The sequence below is a fragment of the Ursus arctos genome, unplaced genomic scaffold (assembly GCF_023065955.2).
Source record: "Ursus arctos isolate Adak ecotype North America unplaced genomic scaffold, UrsArc2.0 scaffold_28, whole genome shotgun sequence".
In the NCBI taxonomy this organism is placed as follows: domain Eukaryota; kingdom Metazoa; phylum Chordata; class Mammalia; order Carnivora; family Ursidae; genus Ursus; species Ursus arctos.
Window position 1 is genome coordinate 4,337,913 of NW_026622963.1, and position 18,094 is coordinate 4,356,006.

Sequence of the window (18,094 nt, forward strand, 5' to 3'; positions counted from 1 at the left end):
ACATCATGTGGCTAAGTGCAGCCGTGTTTCTCACTTAGGCCACTGCCAGATCTCACTATCAGGAACCACAGTGCTCTCCATCTTGCAGGTCGTCATGTTATAATCTGTTCTAGTGTAGGTAGTGCATGGATCCCCACAATGTCTGTGTTGTTATATTTTTCACAACATCTGCTTCTTGTCCTTTCCCCCAAGTTGAGATCTCATAGTATGGCATTTTATTCACCTGGGTTTTCTTGTTCTTCATAACGTCACACATTGAGTGATATGGACGAGAGTGGGAATTAGAAGGGGCAGCCTGCCTTGACTCCCTGGCCGCCGGGAATTAGAGCTGGTCCTTCTGTAATGCACCACCCCAGCAACCAGACACCCCTCAGACCTTCTCCGTCCCCCACGCCCCACTGGAAGGTCTCTGAGTTCGAATCTGGTACAGATAGTGGCGAGCGGGCAAATTTGAGAAAGAAAATCTGTGCTCCAGCTTGCTTAACTTCCTTCGACGTTAAAACCGTCTCACCCACAAAATGCAGCCAGAAATACTGACCTACCTCACAGGTGCTTGTGAGGAGTAAATGAGAGTAGTTTGAAGTGTTACTTAAGAGGAGTCGATGAGAACATTTGGTGGAAAGTGCTCTGTCAGTGTGAGGGATCAGTGTTGGATCCAGCAGGGCGGCAGTGGCCCAGGTCCCACAAATGGAGTTACAGGGAGGGCAAATCGTGGCTAAAGCTTGGACCTCAGCCTTGGTAATCCAGAGACGGGAGAGAGACGTACAGCATTCAGCCCCACTCTTCTTGTTTAAATTCTGAATGAATTTAGAATTAGCCTTTTAAGATTTTTATTTGTTTCTGGAGTATTGGGGGCATTCGGGAGGGTTTTTTCTTTCGTTTTTCAAAACTAAAATAATTTTTTTTCTCACAGGATTAGATTTCTTTCCTTTCTTATCAGGAGACAATCAGGTATGTTATATGAAAAAAATGCTGTTGTTTTAATTGCATATTAAAAGACTTATAAGTATAATATGTAGCTGAGAGAGAAGATAAATTGCTTAGGAAATTCAGAGTAGCCCTACTCGTTATTGTTAAGGTTTTGAGAATGTAAATAAAAATCCCCTTGTTTCTACTGTGTCTGAGATATAGTAGGAACAGGGTCTATTTGTAGGTTCCCAGTACTTTTTTATAAAGAAACAGGGCAGTAAATCAATGGATAAATTCTTGACCACGTATCTCCATGGGAGAAAGAGGGCGGACTGTGTTCTTTCCTGCTGCTTCTGAGCATATGCCTCTTTGGAAATAGAATTTTGAGAATTGTTTGCATTACAAATTAAAACAAAAAAGTACCAATTTTATTTTGGTATTTTCCCCCCAAAATCTTGACAGATCTTGACAGATCAAGGATGTGATCATTACATAAGGCCATCTGATTTTGCGAGATGTTTTATTAGGTATCTCAGACATAGCAGATATGCAGCGCATATTAAATTTAGGACTCTGTGCTGCTGAGAAGAAGGTGTCTGAATTAGAGCTGATGGGTCTGTGTCTTCTGCCCCCCCCCCCCCCAGCATTATAACACCTCCCTCCTGGCCGCCGCTGCCGCCGCAGTGTCAGATGACCAGGACCTCTTACACTCGTCTCGGTTTTTCCCGTACGCCTCCTCGCAGATGTTTCTCGATCAGTTAAGTGCAGGAGGCAGTACTTCTCTGCCAACCACCAATGGAAGTAGTAGTGGCAGTAACAGCAGCCTCGTGTCCTCCAACAGCCTGCGGGAGAGCCACGGCCACACCGTCGCCAACAGGAGCGGCACGGACGCGGCGTCCATCTTCGGCATCATACCAGACATTATTTCGTTGGACTGATTCCCTCGCCCCTGCTGCTCCCACCCCCGCCCCAGATTAAATGAACTTGGCAGAAAGAAGAGAACTTTGTGCTATGTTTTACCTTATTCTGTTTAGAAAAGTACACAAGCGTGTTTTTTTCCTTTTTTTAGGGAAAAAATTAAAAGAAATGTACAGAGAACAAAACTATATTTTCAGTTTTACTTTTGTATATAAATCTAAGACTGCCTGTCTGATAAAACACTTGTAAAAAACAAAAAAAAGGAAAGAAAAGAAAAAAAGAAAAAAAAAAAAAACAGTACCCACAAACCACCTTCAGTTCATTTTTTTTCTGGATTCTGAAGATTTTTTTCATCATTTGTCCTATGGTTTTGGTTTTATTTTACTTCAATGGCATTATTTTATTTGCAATAACAAAAGGAATTGCATGTATGAAGTTTTAAATTGTGGGCTTTTCTTTGTTGTGGGGAGGGGGCTGGGGGGCTAGTTTTCATTTCCATTTTCTAAGAAGGACAGACTTGGATTCTGTTTGTGTGTGTGCATATTTTATCCAGCCTTAAGTTATAAATCTCATCTGTCCCACTGCATTCCCTGTGTATCTTCAGGACCTAGCTCGTGGGGGTGTGTGTTCAGTGTGTGCGTCTGTGTATATTTTTCTGTTGTTACTGTTCCTTCTCCTCCCAAGTTTGCATTCAGTTGATAAATCAGTTGCCTGCTTCTTTCAAAGTGCTTTGAAGGTCTCGAACTCACATATGAGCATCTTGATTGATATCCCAATTGCATGTTCTCCATCACATATTCTCTCTTATTTGCTAGATACCCCCTGAGAATATGTTTTAGAGATTTGGAGTAAAGCTGTCTGGATAAGGAGTAGGCTTGGCAGACCTGTGAATAATACACTTTAGTCTAGTTCTTTCTTCTAAATTTGGATTGCCAGTATTATGTATTTAAACCAAGTCTGTGAACACCTGCCTTTTTGGCCACAGGGTAACAAGTTTTCATGTAAGATCTTCATGCCAAAGTAGGAAGTAAAAATAGCTTAGAAAGCCGTGTTGGATGTCTCGTGCAGCTGACAGAGGTAAGGTTACAGCACCTCGAAAAAGAAAGACAGACAATTACCCTAAAAGTAAATTCTCTTTGGAAAATACAGTGCACCACACATGTCGATCTAGAAATCCATTATCTGATAAACAGTTGAAATGCAAAATAGGCTTGATCCTTGGTCATTTTTACTCTCTGGATCTCAGTGTACTTCTTTTCTTAGCCTAGCTATCTTGTTGATTTTATTTTTTCTTCACCTCTTAAAGAGAAGCATGACATAGGAAAGTCGATTTTCTTTCTTTTTTTTTTTTTTTTTAAAGAATTCATGGATCAGTCTGATCTATTTGTTAATAATGGAACATGTAAATATAGTGAGAACTGTTTTTCAGGAGATGAGTGTGGGTTGGAGGGAAGGAAGGTGGTTCTACTTGTGTTCCAAAATCCTCATTAGAGAAGGTGTCACGTTCTTCAGGGAGCACCTGAGGGTGTGGGAAGTACCTTCTAGCTGATGGAGAGACTTAGCTGGTTTAACAGAAAAGATGAAGGAAGGGGCATAACAGTTACCAGTTTCCCAGACTGGATTTTTCTATCACAATTGTTCACGTTCTCAGAGTTGTTCTCAGAGTTGATGAAGGACCACCTTTGCGTATAAAAGTGTCGTTTCAACCTTGCAGTGATAACAAAGTGACCTAGTTTTTCCAGGTAGAATTCAAGATGGCTGTATCTTCAGTTGTATGATAAAGTTAACGGTTCACATGACTGTGTGGCATCTAAAAGTAATACCTGTTTTTACAGCATCTCTCTGCCACTAAATTGTTGACTTGAATTTTGAAAAACAAGTTAGTGTTGATATGTATATGTGTGTGTGTATATATGTATTTATAGACAAGTGTGAGTGACATGTGAGTTAAATAGTCTTCCCCTACGCATGTGTATTCCACACATACATGGCTGAGTTATAGTCACTAAACAATTTGCAATAAAAACAAAAGATTCATTGTCAGTGAAAACAGGAATTAGTTTTTTAATGAATCTGCTGTTACGGTGAGTAAACTCTTTAAGAACTGTCATAGCTATATTAACTTAGGCTAATATTTAATGGTACCATAATTTGTGTCTAAATTCAGATTGGGATAGAAATCACTCAAGTTGTGGGGTGTTGCTTATTTCACACTGTAATAGGAAACATTTCTATTAATTCAGCTACCTAAAATGAATAGTTTTGCGTATTCTCTTTTTTTGTTTGTTTTTCTGTCCTCGTTAGTGGTCTCAAAATTCTGATCAATAACTTTGTGTATGATGCTGAATTCCAGACTCTGAATGATCCAGTTGAAAACCCATCCCTCCTTCCTTCAGCCCAGTTTTGGGGATGGTGAGTTTCCCTCAGTGTCCTGCATTATACCAACCTAAGGGAAGAACAGGTAATAGGGAGAAAGAAATGTCTGTCTAGTGGCTTTGGTTATGTCTCCACAGGAGAAACGAACCATTTGATTGTCTTTTGATGTTAGTTCATTCCACTCTAAGGAGCTTGTTTCTCTGGAAAGTTGTTGACTTTCCAAAGTGTTGCATGAATGGTAGCTGTCACTTTGTTGGTCTCATGGTCGATACTAGTCAGTCAGACTGTCACGATCTGTACTAGTTACTGGTGGAATCACGCACTGCACCGTTCTCTTCTAAGTTAAAAAAAGACGTGCATAGTCATTTCATGTGTTTTCCTTAGCCTACCCTCACTCCCCCACCCACGGCAACATTGACGTGCTGTCTGCGGACAAATAGCGATTCTCAGAGTCTTTCGGCAAGCTGCCACCATCCCCTTGCCTTGGTCTTTCATAATAGGTGTGCATATGATTGTGTTTCTGTACAGTACTCTGTGTGTGTGTGTGTGTATACACGCACACATCTTTGATAAAATAGCTGTTTGACTTAGCAGGGTTGAAGTGGCTTTTAATTATTTTGTGGGCATTATTGGACACATCTTTTTAAAACAATCTGAACCTTAACCATACCACACTTGGTTGACTAATTTATTTTGAGCATTAAAATTTGTCTTCTGTTAATTTAGATATTATCACACTTCTGTACCATTACTGACTTAAGAAAGATTGCACTTAAGCTTCTGATAAATGTGATTTCTTGGCAGATTTTCCTTAGAGTCAAATGTCTGAAACTGAATGAAAATATATCCCAATTTTAAATGAACTAATTGTGGAAAGAACATTTTTAAACAATTCCAAGTTTAAATACATAAGACACTTCAAGATCTTCAGGACTTTAAAGCACATTTAAAATTATTTTAGTAAGAATTTTGTGTTATCAATACATGTTGAATTGTTTTTTAATTAAAAAAAAAAACACAAAGCTTAGATTTCAGAAAGAGGGAGGGAGAATAGCTGGTGGTCCCAGAGTGTGCTGCTGTTAATTGTTTAATTAACAAAGGGGAAATGTATATAAACAGATATAAAAATTACCATAAATTCCATGAACTTAAATCTGTGATTCATTGCCTTAAAACTTTCTCTCTTAGGATTTCCATACCGCATGCCAAACCAGTAAAATGGCTTTTAAAAATGTATAGTAGACCAATGTCAGTTTGTATAAAAGTACCAAGTGAAAATATTTATTACATGCATTGGAAAAAAATTGTTTACCTATTGAATGTTACCTGTTTATGTAGAGCTCTTTAGATGTAATAAAAGAAAAGCCTTCAGTTAATTTGTCTTCTGTAAAATATACTGTGGGTATTCAAGGGACAGTCCCTATGAGAAAAATGATAATGCTTTGTGCTTCCAAAGCACCTTTCATCCCAAGATTTCAAAGCATGGCAATTAACTAATTCCCTTGCAGCATGCTTTGAGGTAAGTAACGCATATACGGCCATCGTTCCCCTTTCTTACTGAAATATGGCAAGCTTTGTACTGAACCATAGCATCTGTTTAGTTTTAAATCTGTTAGTAATCGGCAGTTTGAGTGCTAAGAGCAGTGTGACCTTTTTTGTAAACAGCTCTAGGTGCTAAGTAAACCAGCTGGAATTTCAGGAATGAACAAGAAACCTGGACTTGGGGTAGTATAAAAAGGCTTTCCTGGGGTAGAGGTTTACATCAGGACGTGTCTCAGGATCTTAGAATCCTAGCCACCGAACACCCTTAATTAGGAGCGGAGATGAGTCCCGGGTTCTAATGACCACTCCATACGGCCTAGGTGCCTGAGTAAAACTTGCTTTAAAACCATCCTGGACCATTCAGTGACAGAGACATTTACAAAGCTCTGAGGGAAAGTACCCTTGTTTATTATTCTGGCCCAGAACTTCCTGTTCCTGTCTCATCTAACTCCCAGGTATCTCCTGCCTCATCCGGGGTATTCCAGATCAGCTGTGCAGGACTTGCTTCCTGATGTCCATGATGAGACGTGGGGCCAAGCCCCTCCAGCCTTTCCTGAAAGTGAAATAGAGCGGTTCTCTGTGGGGTGCCAGAGAAGCCTTCAGGTAATGAAGTTAAAGCACCAGTGTGTGCCCAGCCCCCACTTTGGCCTCTAGAAGGGTCCTAGGAGTAGCCCTAGCAATTCTGTATTTCTATTCATGTATTCTTGAAAGAAAGCCATCCAATAGTGTAAGTCTCAGACCGCACAAAACCTGGATGTGCCCCTGCACCGTGTGAACGTGGGCTCCCCAGCTAGACGGTCACAACCTCACCTGCTTGGTGTCTGGGCCATTTACTGCCTGCCCCCAACAAGACCCTTCTACAGCTCCTAGGAATTCCTGCTCGCCCCCACTGGCAGTTACGCTGCTGGGAAAATGAAAGTCTCTCCTTTCTAAGGACCTTGGTTAGGTCTGAAAGCCACAGCATCGTGAGATAATTGCAGATTATCTGATCTGCACTGATCTGTCCCCCGCAGTTTCCCTAGTGCTTAGTCCTTAGATTTGTTTGTGTAACCTCCCAAAGACACACCTCCCTCTTCATTCGGTTTTCTTTTGCTTGAGCCACTAAGGCGCCATTAAAGCCACAGCCCAAAGAGCCCAATTTTGAGACAGAAGGATGAAAATCTCTGTACTTAGAGCTCTGGCCTCCCCCTGCTCAACGTGCTGGTGTGTGACTCCAGCCCTTTTTAGGGCTGTGCTGACACTACCAACGGATCCACAAATGTGTTCAGCACACAGGCAGCACCAGCCTGGCACCTTCTGGCTGCATAACTCACTTAAAACCCCGCTCCAGCTGGAAGAGGTCCCGGCAGGGCTCTTGCTGTATCCTGGCCGTGGCCTGTTCCATCCCTTTATTACTTTCCGTTAGTCTTGGGGGGAAACGGCTTGAAGCCATGACCAATGTGGCCCACTTTGAGCAGACCATCGTAGCGCCGTGACCCTCTCTGGTAACAGTAGAGCTCGAAACTCCGACGGGAGCACCTCCAGCCCTGCAAGGCTCTGATGAATGCACCATGGCCCATCTGGTGTTCTGTGCCGGGGCCGCAAAGTGCGATCGCTCTTCCGCCGTCTGGCTGATGCCGCTTGTTTTAACGCGACTGTGTCCACTCTCTACTCCGTGTTTATGAATGAGTATCCTGAACTATGTCACTGTGTGTCACGCTGGGAATAAGAATGTGTAAGTGGCCCCAAGGTGCTGCCAGAAATGTTAACCATAGTTTTTTGTTTGTTTTAGCTCTTTGCTTGATGCTAGTTCTCCGCTTAGCACTGGCCTTACCTTGGAAATGTGGAAGATGGTTCCAGCACCCAGATACAGAATAAATAGTGTCTTTTGGTAGACTGCGCTTTTTAGGAGACGCACCCCCCGTGGTAACTCAGGATTGCACGGTGCTCTACGCTTTGCAACAGCATTTTCAAGTCATTCTCTCAGACCACCCTCAGTAGGCTCCATGAGGTAAGAAGGAGGAACCCAACCGAGGCTTTGAGGGGGGAAATGACTTACCCAGAGTCACATAGCTGGAAAATGGCAGAGTCAGAACTGGAACCCAGGCCCAACTCCAAACCACAGGCTCTTTCAGTGCTATAAAGGCTGGACTAATGGCAGTTGTTAAAATCGATAGAAATCTTTTATTAAAGACAGGCTAATGCCAGGCTGAAACCATCCCGTGTCCCTGCTAAGTTACCCCCTGCTGCCGTCAGGCCACGTCCTCTTGCTGCAGAGTGTACCATCCCCCCCAGGGTGAAAGAACACTTCCGTTGTTAAAAACTTCTCAGCCTGAGTTTTCAGGCCCAGGGGAGGCTGTGTTGCGTTCTCTCTGTTCAGTAGTCCCCCACAGGAATGGTGATCTTGTGGATAAATTCGTCGTACTTCACTTTGCCGTTTGGGTCGATATTTGCTTCCCTGAAAATATCATCCACTGCAATAAATCACAATAATTGTTCAGTCTGGCTACAGTGGTACATTACGGACATCGAGTTAGCTACGGGGGGTGGGGCTCCCCAAAGGTCTTCCCTTGTGTCCAAGGGACCGTTCCTGTAGACCAGGAAATAAACCAGTGAACAGAACAGGACAACCCACCCCCTATCCCTGAAGACCACTGATCCAGTTTTGAGTGAGTCAGGCTTTGCGCAGGGGCTGGGGTAGAGGTAGGGAAGTGTGCTGGAGGCAGTTAAGTCACCGAAGCCACCTTCCACTTGCTTTCTTCTTCGTCTTTCTTTTTTCTTTTTGAAAGAACATGCCTGACCCCTGTGCCTGTATTTCCAGAAACCCTTGATATGGATGTTACCTTCTGTAGCCCACCCTCTCAGCCTCCCGGCAGGACGGACCCCCCCCCCCCAGCAGCCCCCCCGGGCCACCCTGCCCGTGGCTTTGGCCTGCCCCGGGCCTGCCTGCCTTCCCTTCCTAACTGGCATGCCCCACCCCAAGAGGGGACTTGGTGACAAGTGGTGTCTGCCGCCATCACCTCTTTTTTAAAATGTGTGTGTTTGGGGTGAGGGTAGTAGGAGAGAAAATAAATTCAGCTGTGTCTAAAGCTCAAAGTGTACAAAACTGTTACTGTTCTCTGACGTTGCTCCAAAAAAAAAATCATTTACTTGTTTCTTCTGGTTCTAGATTCTTGGGACAAAATACTAGCTTGTCCCAGATGTTGGCAAGAAAGGCCATTTCAGCTTCCATTTCTCCACAGTGGCCTCTTGGGGCCAACCTACCTTTGGCTCTTTGGGCCCATCCTCATCCCCTTGCAAAAACTGTTTCACTGCCTTCTGTCAACTTCGCTGGCGTTAGACGTCCCCCACACATAATTCTGGGCAGTTGGAAAATATCCTGCGATTTTCTGCTAAACCATCCATCCTCCTCTAAAATGTAATTACTATGCTCTGTGCCTCAGCCGATGGTAGTCCTGAGTATTTTTAGAATGTCGAGGAGACTGTAATTTATCTTATTTCTTGGAGAAGCGTCTACCCATCAGCCACTGGGTTCAGCCCGTTCCAGCGGACAGGTCCAACCCCAGTTCCAGTGCTGCAGGGCCCTCCCGTCCACGAGAGGGGCCGCGCTTCACAGCCGAGCGCTGCCCATGCCTTCCGCGTAGAGCGGCGGCTCACTCCGAACCCACAGAGACCCCGGGGGCTGAAATCAGCCTGCGGCAGGCCTTAGAACGGGGGGCCTCCCCAGTAGCCTTCTCCAGCTGTTCGGTGGATGCTTCTTAATCAAATCGAAGATGCTCTTTCAGTCACCCAGGGTAAAAGAGTCCTACTTCTAGTATCGTCTTTCCTGTCTCCCACAGCAAGAGGAGGGGAAATGGGTCTTCCTGCTTGTCTGGAACACATTACCAGTCTGTTTGAAATGTTTCTTCCCTGGTTAAACAAACAAGAGATGTGTGCAAGTCTGGGGGCCATGGTACTGCTTTAGACGGAGATCATTAACCATAAGAATGAAGGCCCCAGCTGGCCCCCCTGCCAACACTCCGCCGGGAACATAAAAGGCCAAGCCCTGTCCTCAGAGCCTGAGAGCAAGGGAGAGCCCGTGCTTCTCCCGTCCCCACTAACACAGCCCTGGTGAAAGACGAGATCACGGTTACTGCCAGCCTGAAAAAGCAGGGAGAGCTCAGTGTGCCGTCTGTAGCCCTATTTTTAAATGCTCTGCGCTGTGCCTTAGTGACTGCAGATAAAATCTAAGTAGACTGCTTTACAGAATGTTAGCTCTTGGAGGGACCTGAGGGATTGTCTATTGTAACCTTGTTTCCCAACCAGGAAATCCAGGCAGGGTGAGAGAGGTTAAGAAACGCCTCTGAGGGCCCCCAGAATGAGGGGGAGCCAGGCGTCAGATCTAACTCAAGCCACCGGTTTGTTGTGATTTAACCAAAGGCTAAGGGTCCACCGTTCCCCAAGCCTTTCCCTCCACTGGTGTGGGTCCTAGCCCAGCGCTCCTGTCCCCGCCACAGGCAGGCCCAGCAGCCTAACTGGAAATGGCGGCCTCTGGCGGCCCCGGGACGGCTCCTGTGACAGGGCCGACGGGCCAGCCTGGAAGAATGCGGGCCGACAGCCCAGCACGGGGGTCACCCCCTACAGTGTCCAAAGGGTGTGCCCAGAAGACCCTGGTCCCTCGTCCTGCTCCGAGGCAGGAAGACACGCTGGCCTGCTGGAAGGTGCGAGGCACAGACCACCGCAGCTGCTCCTTCTGGAAGAGCTCTTCAAACTGGCTGAGTCGTGAGGAGGGGGGCAAAGGAGCACCTCAGTTTGGAAACTCTTGGCATTAGCAACAACTTGAGAAGACAGCTCTGGCGAGGGGAAGGTGTCTGAGGGAGCGTATGTGTGTCTAACAGACTTGCATTCACGCCCCAGCTTGTCACCTGTTTGTCAGTCTAAGGGGGGCACTGGTGCCCCCAGGGGTCTTGTGAGCACTAGGTGAAGGCCCAAGTAGATCCTCGGTGGCTCTCCCCAGGCCTTCCCTCACCCTGGCCGACTTCTCCCGTCACTCTCTTCCTCCCTCGGGCTTGAGTTTGCTGAGCATGACATCTAGTCGCAGCCGTGGGGGGGCAAGCACCACATATGGTGTCTGCACGGCCCCCGCCGGCAGGGATTGGCCTTTGCTGTCCTTCCTCCCCGCCCCCAGCTCCCTACTCCTCCCCCACTGTTGGGAAAAGGGCCTCAGGCCTTTACCTTCCTTGTGGGTGAGCTTCTCCCCCAGTTTCATGAGTTTGGACCGCAGCTCAGACGCCATGATGTAGCCTTTCTTCTCCTTGTCTGCCATCAACATGGCCAAAAGAATTTCTTTCTTTGGATCTTCTTGTTTTATTTGCGCGTGCATAATGGTCAGGAAAGTGGAGAAATCCAGCTCTCCATCTCTGTCTGGGAAACCCCCAAACACAACAGAGTGAGCAGGGAGGAAAAGGCTCTTCTGGAAGAAGCCAAATGGCCTCCTGCCCGAGTCTTTAGGGCCAAGCTCCAGGGCCCCCTAATTCAGGAAGTGCCACGGTGGTGACAGCGTTACCATGGGGAGGATACAGCCCCTCCTACTGAGCCCCCACCACGGATCTGCGTCGTTAATCCCCTCAGTAACCCTCAGTGACCAGGATAACCATTGCCCCATTTTGCCCACTAAGGAGACAGAGGCCCCAGAGTATGGAGTCACCTCCCAGGGCGGTGGCAGGACCAGGAGGGGCCACACTTCCCCCTGCCCTGAACTGGAGGGAAATACTCCACGCATCCATCCTTCCTTGGCAGCCACGGCAGCACACCCACAAGGACAGACAGGTGACCCCGCCTGAAGCCTCAAGCCCAGTCCCACCTGCTCCTCTGCCCTCCCCGTCACTGCAGTCTCCGCCCTAGTCTCCCCAGCCCACGCCCCTCCTCCATGCATGCCTGGGGCCCTCAGCCCAGGCCCTGGCCAGCTACAACTGCAGGAAATCGGAACTTCCCCTGACCACAACTTCCTGTTTGGAGGAGACAGAAGCCAAAGGAAACCACCACCCCTTCAGAGCTGGAAACAGGGGATCTCAGTCACTGAGCACCCCATCACCCAGCTCCAGCTCCTCAGAGGCCCACCCCCCCGGGACGGGCTCCCAGCGCTGCTGCAGGTGCGGCCTGATGGGACTTCAGAGTAACCCGAGCAGGTGGTGTGAACCCATCTGAGAGGGGAGGAAACGAGGTCCAGACACCAAGAAGTCCCCTCTGGGCTCCAGGTCAAGTGCTCTTTCCAGCCCACGTCCTTCCTCTGGGCCAGGCTTTCCTTCCTGTGCGTCCAGCTACCAATGCAAACATCCACCCTGGCCTCTGACACCCCTCTGTCTGGTTTTTCTCATTTTTTTTTTTTTTTTTGAAAAATAGAACTCGGTTTCTGGTTATAAAAGTCCTAGATGTTCCCATTGTCAAACATACAAGAAACAATAAAGGGAATGAAAATCATCCCTGATCCCATCACCAGAGAGAATAATTATGGTAGCATCTTGGGTGGGTTTTCTTCTACCTTTTATCTCACAGTGTGGCATAGTTTTTAGGGGGTCAGTCTTTGAAGGAAGAATTGGGTCCCAACCCTGATTCCACCACTGGCTTAAGAACTTGGGCAAATGACCTCATGGCTCTGAGCCTTGATCCTCACCTGCAGGACAGAGTAGGATGGAGTCTACTTCACAGAGTTGTCTGAGCTAAGCTGTGGCAAGTACTCGGTGAAGGGAAACTGTCCTATCCTAACACATGGGATCACTGTTAACACTGTCTTTACTGCAGGTCTGTGACAACTTGATGGAATGCCTCGATCCTGTGGTCCGCTGTGACAGGTGGCATGATGCTGGTGACTGTGGGCATCCGAGGAAGCCTGAGTGTTACACAGCACACCTGGCCAGATGTCTCTACAGCTTTTACTGGTGAGTTCCGACTCCCACCTGCCCCTCAAACGTCCATCCGAGCTCTTCAGACCCCCACCATCTGTACCCACCTGCTGGGCCCGCCCCAGAAGCACAGCTGCAGGGCTCGGGGGCCCACCCCCCAGCCCGGATGGCGTATTCCCCCCCAGCAGCCAGGTCTGGCCCAGCCCACTCACCGATCCCGTGAATCTGCAGGTGCCGCTGCACCTCCCCTGGTGTTGGGCTGGCCCCCAGGCACCTCATCACCACCATGAGGTCAGTGGCTTTTATCTTCCCCCGCTGCTCCTTGTCATACAGGGAGAAGCATTCCTTGTACTCTGTGCACAGCCCAGAAGGAAGAGTCAGCTGCACGTAATTGCTCTCCACCCCATGCCTTCTTCGCCCTCCCTTTCCTTTCCTTTCCCTTCCCTTCCTTTCCTTCCCTTCCTTTCCCCTTCCTTTTGCTGACTCTCCTTCTCCCCGCTTAGAGTTTCTAGATACAGCAACTGAATTTCAGATAAATAATGAATACATTTTTAGTATAAGTATGTCCCGCTTTTTGCATGGGATATACTTATACTAAAAAGTTTTTGTTGTTTATCTGAAATCCAAATTTAACTGGGTGGCCTGTATTTTATCTGGCAATCCTATCCCCTCCCCCTCCTGACTTCCCTTCTGCCTGCTCCCTCTCTCTCCCTTCCTGCCTGCCTCTCCCTCCTCCCTCCCTTCTGTCTCCCTCTCTCTCTCTCACTCTTTCTTTTTTTTTTCCTTTCCTCTTTTCTTCCCTTCCCTAACTGACTAAAACCAAAGGAAAGCCATCCTACCCTCCAGGGCCAGCCCATGGAGACCAGGAGTCTATAGCAGGGCCTGCAGACGCCAGGGCACCTTTGCAAAGACAGCTTCTGTGGGAAACCAGGAAAATAATGCCTCTGGGTTATGGAGAGGCGCAGGTCTCCTCTGGGAAGGGCTGGCAGAGAATGGCTCTCCTAAGTGGTGACAGTTATTATCACTTCTGTGGGCACTGCTGCGTCCACTCTCCAGCCCGCCACCTCCAGGCTGCTGAGCCCTCAAGCTGTCTCTGACACAGCCCTGGTCCCGTTCTTCAAGACTTCAGGGGTTCTCCCAGGCTCTGACTGAATCTGGCTGGCTGCTCTCCCCACCCCTTCCTCCCGGAAGGAGATGCCATGGCTGCTGGAGCTAAGGCTCCTCTAGACGCAGTCTCCTGGCCCTGCAGAGCCCAGTTCCCTGCCCTGGGGGCACAGGGAGCCCAGCGCGGAGCTGGGGAAGATGCCTGGGCCCCAGCACCGAGATTCCTATACTGGCTGGGGTTGGCCCAGGTGACTGTCCAATCCCTGAGGCCCATAGGGTGGAGTCACTGCTTGAGCCCCCTGGGGCCTCTCAGCACCCAGCTCCCCTTCTCCTCACACCACATGGCTGGGGCCTGGGCCAGCCGCTCCACAGCTGATCATGACAAAACCACGGGCAGGCTCACTTCACCTGGGCCCTTGTTTCACCCTGCAATGGCCCCGTGATGCGTGCAGAGGGGCCACTGAAGGCTGGGGCAGCTGAGGGCCGGCGGGGGGGGGGGGGGGGGGGGTTGGTGCGGGGAGGCAGTCTGGCCCCTGAACCAGAGCTCCACCCACAAGGCCACTCTGGATCCTGGATTCCCAGGCAGAGGCCACCAGAGGGCAGAAGGGGGTGGGGGAGGCTGAAGGAAGGCCCCCAGCTCCTGCCCTAAGGCCCCTTCATGTTCCCCAATTAAGGCCTCTCCTTGAGGAGTTCAGGGCCAGTGCTAATAAAAGGCAGCTTCCCTGGTGGGGTTTAGGGACAATTAGCCACTTTGTGCCTGTGGTGAGGTTGCAGGGGAAAGCCTAGCCCTTTCAGAACTTTCCAGAGCCTGGGCTTGGAGAGGGCCAGGACACAGACATGACCAGGGGGCAGGAACTGAAGTGGCCCAGGGGAAGCAGCACCAGAGCCTGACCTAAGATCCCACTTTTGGTTCCTGCAAAACCTAATTCCCTCCAAGAGGGGCCCGTGCCAGTGGGGGTGATGCCATCACTTATGGGGGGCACAGAGGGGGAGCCGCCCCGCATGTAAAACTCCCCCAGCGCCCTTCCGAGGGCCCTCCCATGGCCACCCACCTTGTCTTCTGTCAGATTTTGCCCCCTGACACCTCAACCTATGACAATTGTCCCTGCCTGGCCCCCATGCTGGAAGGCCAGGCCTCACAGCCTTAGGACCTGGAATTGGCCAGGTTTACTGACGGGCAAACTTCCTCTCCTACATGGATCAGTAACTGCAACCATGCCCCTGACATCAGCAGGGCCAGGGGCAAATGGAGTCCCATCTCCTAACAAACTGTTAGATAAAATACGTTCTATCTTCCCACCTTGACAAATACACCATTGAAAGACCTGGAAGGCCAGATCTGAATGGGGACTCCTATGCTGGAACAGGACAGCAGGCTCTTCTCCTTGCAGCCCCTGTCCAGGCCCCATGACCCCCACACCTCCCTGCTCCCCATCTCCGGCTGTTTCTTCTGATGGGCAGGCCATTTAACAGCCTATATATGTTACCCCCGAGTGTGAGTGAGCGAACAGATTTTGTCTGTTGTGTTCACTGCCATATCTTCGTGCCTAGAAGTGGCCTGGCACAAAGAAAGGACTTGTATTTGGTGAAGGAAAGAATAAATTGGTTAAAAATCCCCCTCAGGTCTTCCCTTTGAAAATGCAAATGCCCTGGGGCAGGAGAGAATCCTCCCCAGGCCTAGGATCACACCAGCTCTGTGCTGGTGGATGTTTAATAACCCGCACTGACGATACATGTAGGCAAGTTTATTAGAACTTTTACAGACATAAAGGGAGTATAGCACACCATTTATAAATAATAATAAAAGATGCAATACTCTTTATAAGTTCCATTCTAGCCCGCTGATTATCGCAAGTGAGTTTTGCCAACTCTCGTGTCCATTGCCAACCTATAGTTTCCATTCAGCCATGGTTTGCCAAGGGAGGTCTCATGCCAGAGCGCAACTCTTTTCCCAATGAATGTATTGTCATTACATCTGATAAGTGAGCTACCATGACACTACTTCTCACCCTTGCACAAATGACATTCATTAAACTGAAACCTCTTTCAAATCGTCAGCCAAGCTGATTGCAATAGGGTTATTTTAAAATGCCCGCCATATAAAATGCAGGGATTGAAACATTGTTTGATGCTACATTATTTAATAAATGGCTGATTTTAACGAGCAGCTCAAAATATTCCTAAAATTGTACCACCCAGCTCATGCCAGCTAGAGCGAGTCTGGGTGACACCGGCCTGAGCCAGGCCCAGGGTCCTGTGTATATGACTGACGTCCTCTCTGCCCCCGGCTCGCAGCAGCCTGGATAGGTCCTGTGATTCTCCCTGCTTCACGGAGGAGAAAGCTGAGGCTCCGAGGTGACTGGACCCCGGGTCTGCTGCCTCCAAGACCCCTGCCCTTCCCACTCCAGTGGGCTACCTCTGTGCAGTCTCTCATTCATGAAACATTAGTGGCTGCTTTCTTGATGTCAGATACGGGGATACAAAGGGAAGCTTCCCTTCTTCCCTTCTGGGAGTTTCACAGATCCCAGGAGGCAGGGTCACTGAGCCTCAGAACTAGGTGTGGGTTGGTGGAGGGATTTTCCTGAGGTCGAGAGCTGGACTCCAGCCTTGACAGACCACTCAGTCTGCCCTTCAGACTTGGGCAAGAGAGGCCCTTGCCCTGGGCCTTATGTTTTAACAGTCACTGCTCTGGCCCTCTTCTTGGGGTGAGGGTGTTGAGCCATCTAAGACCAGGTGCCCACCTGGAGCCTGCAACCCCGCCCCCCACCCACTCTAGACCAAACTTCGGGGACCCAGAACTCTGGCATCCTTGCCCAAGTAACCCTAAGCACACCCCCAGCGCCTGCGGGACCCCAGCTGGGCCCCCAATTTCTGTGTAACCCAACTCTCCCCTCCTGGCCTTCTGGAAACACAACTCCATGCTGTGCTACACTGAGGCCGGCTGGGCATCGGGCCGGCTAGGGGCCTCGGGGAGTAAATGCTCCAAACACCAAAACTAGGCTTGATATCAGGGCACAGGGGACTACAGAGGCCACCTCAGCCCACCCCCATTTCACAGATGGGGAGACTGAGGCCCAGAGAGTAGAACTGCCAGCCCGAGAGTCCAGACCAGGGCTCTTTGCCCTCTCAGCCCCTTCTTTTGTTCCACCATCAGCCACAGCCAGTCAATGGTGGCACCCCCCATCTCCCAGCCCTCCTCCCAAATCCAGCTATCCGGTCCTGGAGAAGCACCTTTCGGGCACTCTCTCCTGGCTACCCCACTGGTAAGTCCCACTGACAAATGTAACACCAACACTCCCACCTCTGAGCCACCCCCGCTCCCCCCGCCCTCCACGGCTACTGGTGTCCCCAGCATCAGGCGGCCCCTGCCTGTGGGTGGGCCCCGCTCTCCCACCGCCTGCCTTCCCACCGACAAAAAAAACCTGAGCAGAGCAAATTGCCTAATGAGACCCACATTCTGCTGCGAGTTGCTAATTAAAGAGCAAAGCCAACTTACCATTAATTTGGTCCTGGGAAAGAAACTTGGCCTGGAGCAGAGAGAGGAGAACAGTCAGGGAGGGGACTCCGAGAAAGCGCCCCCCGCACCCCACCCCGGGGCGCCCAGGCCCGACGGCACAGCCCCCTCCTCACCATCCTGGGGCCTCGGGCTGTCGGCTGTGGGCTGGAGGCTCCCACGGCTGCCTGCTCGCTTCCCTGCCTCCCGGCTTCAAGTCGAAAGTCCGCCGGGCGGGGTGGAGGCCCCGCTACCATGGAGACCAGGCCCGGCGCCGCCCGCCCGGGTCAGATTCCAGCTCCGAGCGCCGTCAGCGCGGGGCGGCGGGGTTCGTGTGAGTCACTGGGGCTGTGGAAGGGCTCCCCCAGAACGCGTCCTGCGGAGGGAAGCTGGTGCTGTCTAGCTAATGGACACAAGCCGCGGTTCCTTCCTGGGGGGCCCTCCGTGGATGGGGGGGGGGGTGTCGGTGATACCCAGCAAGGGGGCCCCTCGGGGGATCTTTCCTTTCTCTCCCCTGGGACTAGGCTGGGGGCTGACAACCCCTCCTAGGTGTGGGGTTCTTTGCGCTCTGTCTTCCAGAAGACCCATCCCACAGCGTCCTGTGGGCGGGAAGGAACCCCTGCCACGGTGCTCCAGCCCCGCGGTGGGCGCCCCCACGTCCAAGGCCTTGGATGCAGGCTAGAGAACAGGCCCAGGCTCTGCGCCCTTGGGCTGGATTCACATCCTTCCATCAGGTCCAACTGCTGAGTGACCTCGGCATGTCATTTCATTGAGCTGTGCCTCAGTTTCTGCCCCGGGCATCATCACGGGGCTGTCGAGAGAATCAAGGGGCCAGCGCACAATCAGTTCTCCACTTCCTTCCTTCCGTGGCGCCTGAGGGTAGGGGTGGGGT

The 18,094-nt window shown here is 49.9% G+C and overlaps 2 protein-coding genes across 4 annotated transcripts in view; one reads left to right on the forward strand and one right to left on the reverse strand.

Moving 5' to 3' along the window:
* PIAS1 (protein inhibitor of activated STAT 1) overlaps nucleotides 1-5,579 on the forward strand; it is a 117,926-nt gene extending 112,347 nt beyond the window's left edge. Inside the window, exons 13-14 of the mRNA XM_026478386.4 lie at nucleotides 914-951; nucleotides 1,554-5,579. Coding sequence (XP_026334171.1) covers nucleotides 914-951; nucleotides 1,554-1,847 — 332 coding nt within the window. The 3' untranslated portion in view covers nucleotides 1,848-5,579. The remainder of the gene's footprint in view (nucleotides 1-913; nucleotides 952-1,553) is intronic.
* Nucleotides 5,580-6,751: 1,172 nt separating this feature from the next.
* CALML4 (calmodulin like 4) lies at nucleotides 6,752-17,489 on the reverse strand. 3 transcript variants are annotated; one of them, XM_044391936.3, is made up of 6 exons: nucleotides 17,340-17,358; nucleotides 17,206-17,236; nucleotides 13,445-13,522; nucleotides 12,818-12,958; nucleotides 10,939-11,127; nucleotides 6,752-8,198 (listed from the first exon to the last, which is right to left on the reverse strand). In XM_044391936.3, exons 4-6 carry the CDS (start codon nucleotides 12,891-12,893, stop codon nucleotides 8,101-8,103), a joined length of 363 nt encoding a protein of 120 aa, XP_044247871.1. In that variant the 5' UTR covers nucleotides 12,894-12,958; nucleotides 13,445-13,522; nucleotides 17,206-17,236; nucleotides 17,340-17,358; the 3' UTR covers nucleotides 6,752-8,100. The 3 variants fall into 3 exon arrangements, with proteins under 3 accessions (XP_044247871.1, XP_026334172.1, XP_026334173.2); XM_026478387.4 differs by lacking the exon at nucleotides 13,445-13,522 and having other exon boundaries at nucleotides 17,340-17,489; XM_026478388.4 differs by lacking the exons at nucleotides 12,818-12,958; nucleotides 13,445-13,522 and having other exon boundaries at nucleotides 17,340-17,444.
* Between the last annotated feature and the right edge of the window lie 605 nt (nucleotides 17,490-18,094).

Bases quoted from the DNA above. Each gene is read 5' to 3' on its own strand.
- CALML4 (XM_026478387.4), bottom strand. From the start codon at position 17,459: ATGGTAGCGGGGCCTCCACCCCGCCCGGCGGACTTTCGACTTGAAGCC. The intron at 12,959-17,205 runs GTAAGTTGGCTT...GGCTGTGCACAG, and splicing joins TTCCCAGGACCAAATTAATG to AGTACAAGGAATGCTTCTCC. The intron at 11,128-12,817 runs GTGAGTGGGCTG...GGGGTTTCCCAG, and splicing joins CCTGCAGATTCACGGGATCG to ACAGAGATGGAGAGCTGGAT.